The following is a 1,843-nucleotide window of genomic DNA, read 5'->3' on the forward strand; positions in this document are numbered from 1 at the left end:
AAAAAAAGATCAAATCCCCCGCGGGGGGGGCCTCCCACCCCGGGGTACCACGGCCCGGGGGCCCGCGGGTCCTTGGGAGCCGGCCGCCCCTTTTTTTGATTTTTGGTTTCCCTTTCTTAAGCTACCGGGAGGGTCTTTCCTTAACGGCCGGGACCGGGCGCCCCCTCAGCCCCGGGGCCCCCTCGCGGGCCCCCGGAGGGCCGGGCCCTCGCAAGCTCGCCTGCACGAACTCCTCCACCGCGAGCTTTCAGCCGCTTCAAGGGGGCCCCGCCCGGCCGCCAGGCCCGCGCCCTTCTCCGCGCTTCCCGCGGCCCACGCGCCGCCGGCAGCCTTCCCGGCCAGACGCTCCCACGCCGGTGGACGCCGCCATCTTCCGGACGCACCGATGCTGACTTCCGGGAGGGAAGGGACTTCCGGGCGGAAAGCGGCGGCTGCGCGGGGCGGGGCGGGGCGGGCGGGCGGCGTCCCCTGGCGGCGGGAGGGCGGCAGCGCAGGGAACCGCGCAGCCAACGTGTCCCAGTCTCAGAACGGATTGTAAACCGAGGAGCAGGGGGCAGGACGCGGCCTCACTTCCCACGCGAAAGCCCCGCAGATCGTGGTGGAGACTCCGCACGCCCTGCCTCGGAGGGGCCGTGCTGGTCGCAGGGCGGGAGTCTTCACCGGGCGCTTTACCGGGTGAGAGCATGCCCTAGGAAACTGCCCTGTTGCTCCTCCGTGTACTGATGGGGATCTTCGTGCTCTGCTTGTGTTCTGAGACGTTTCCACTCACGCCCGGCCTCCATGTCTCTGATGCCGTGTGATGCTTCTCCTGGGGGTGCTCCACCATTCACTCCTCTGCGGAGAGACATGCACCCGTGAACCAGCGTCCCCGAGGCCGTGCCTATGGGAGCAGTGACCGTGACCTTATTCGGGAAAGGGCTTGTGCAGATGTAATCAAGCTCAAAGGAGGGCTTGGATTAGGGGCCCTAACTGCAGTAGGGTGTTCCTATAAGAGGGAAAACGACTCACTCCCAGGCAGAAGGCCATGCGACGGGGACGGCGTGGGTATGTGTGTGTGTGTGTCAGTTTCCAAGCCAAGGAACGAGGATAGCTGGCCACACCAGCAGCTGGGAGAGACCGGGGCTGATTTTCTCCTGCAGCCCCAGGAGGAGCCCACCCTGCCCGCACCTTGATTTCTGGGGATGAGTATTTGGAGCCCCGTAGGCTGGACGAGCTTCAGTGTGGAGAGCTCTGGTCGCTGCCCACCTGCCTGGACCACAGTCTCCTAAGCTCCTGGAGAGAAGCGCCAGTGGGGGAAGGAACTCCCAGCTGCAGCCCGCAGTCTGTGGGCTTGGAGCAGGAGGGGGGTGAGGGTGCCTGGGGCACTGGCCTGCCCCTGCATCCTTGGTACCTCCCATCTCAATGCCAACTGGTGGGGCCATGGCTGATTTCTGCCCAGAGGGCCTGGGGACCAGTATGCAGGGCTGTGCAAGGGAGAGGCAAGAATAGCCTTGACAAAGCTCATCTTCTGCCCTAGCTGGTGCTCAGTGGTTAGAGCATTGGCCTGGGAACTGAAAGGTCTCGGGTTCAGTTCTGGTCAAGGGTACGTACCTCTGTTGCAAGCTCGATCCCCAGCCCCATTGGGGCGCGTGCCAGAGGCAACCAAACAATGTGTCTCTTGCACATCTATGTTTCTCTGTCTCTCCCCCTCCCCAAAGAATCCATTGATTCTTTCTAAAAATCAATGCAAAAAATATCCTTGGGTGAGGATGAACAACAACAACAAAAGCTCATCTCCATCTGTGCCCACTCCTCTAGTGCTGCATACACTCAGCACCCTCGACACCCCACCCTGTCTCTGCAC

The 1,843-nt window shown here is 63.0% G+C and overlaps 1 protein-coding gene across 1 annotated transcript in view; it reads right to left on the minus strand.

Moving 5' to 3' along the window:
- The window catches only part of NOM1 (nucleolar protein with MIF4G domain 1), a 15,835-nt gene extending 15,465 nt beyond the window's left edge, over positions 1-370 (minus strand). The window contains exon 1 of the mRNA XM_006103210.2: positions 289-370. Within this exon, the coding sequence (XP_006103272.1) occupies positions 289-370 (82 nt within the window). The remainder of the gene's footprint in view (positions 1-288) is intronic.
- Positions 371-1,843: the final 1,473 nt, after the last annotated feature.

The sequence above is a fragment of the Myotis lucifugus genome, unplaced genomic scaffold, assembly GCF_000147115.1.
Source record: "Myotis lucifugus unplaced genomic scaffold, Myoluc2.0 scaffold_471, whole genome shotgun sequence".
In the NCBI taxonomy this organism is placed as follows: domain Eukaryota; kingdom Metazoa; phylum Chordata; class Mammalia; order Chiroptera; family Vespertilionidae; genus Myotis; species Myotis lucifugus.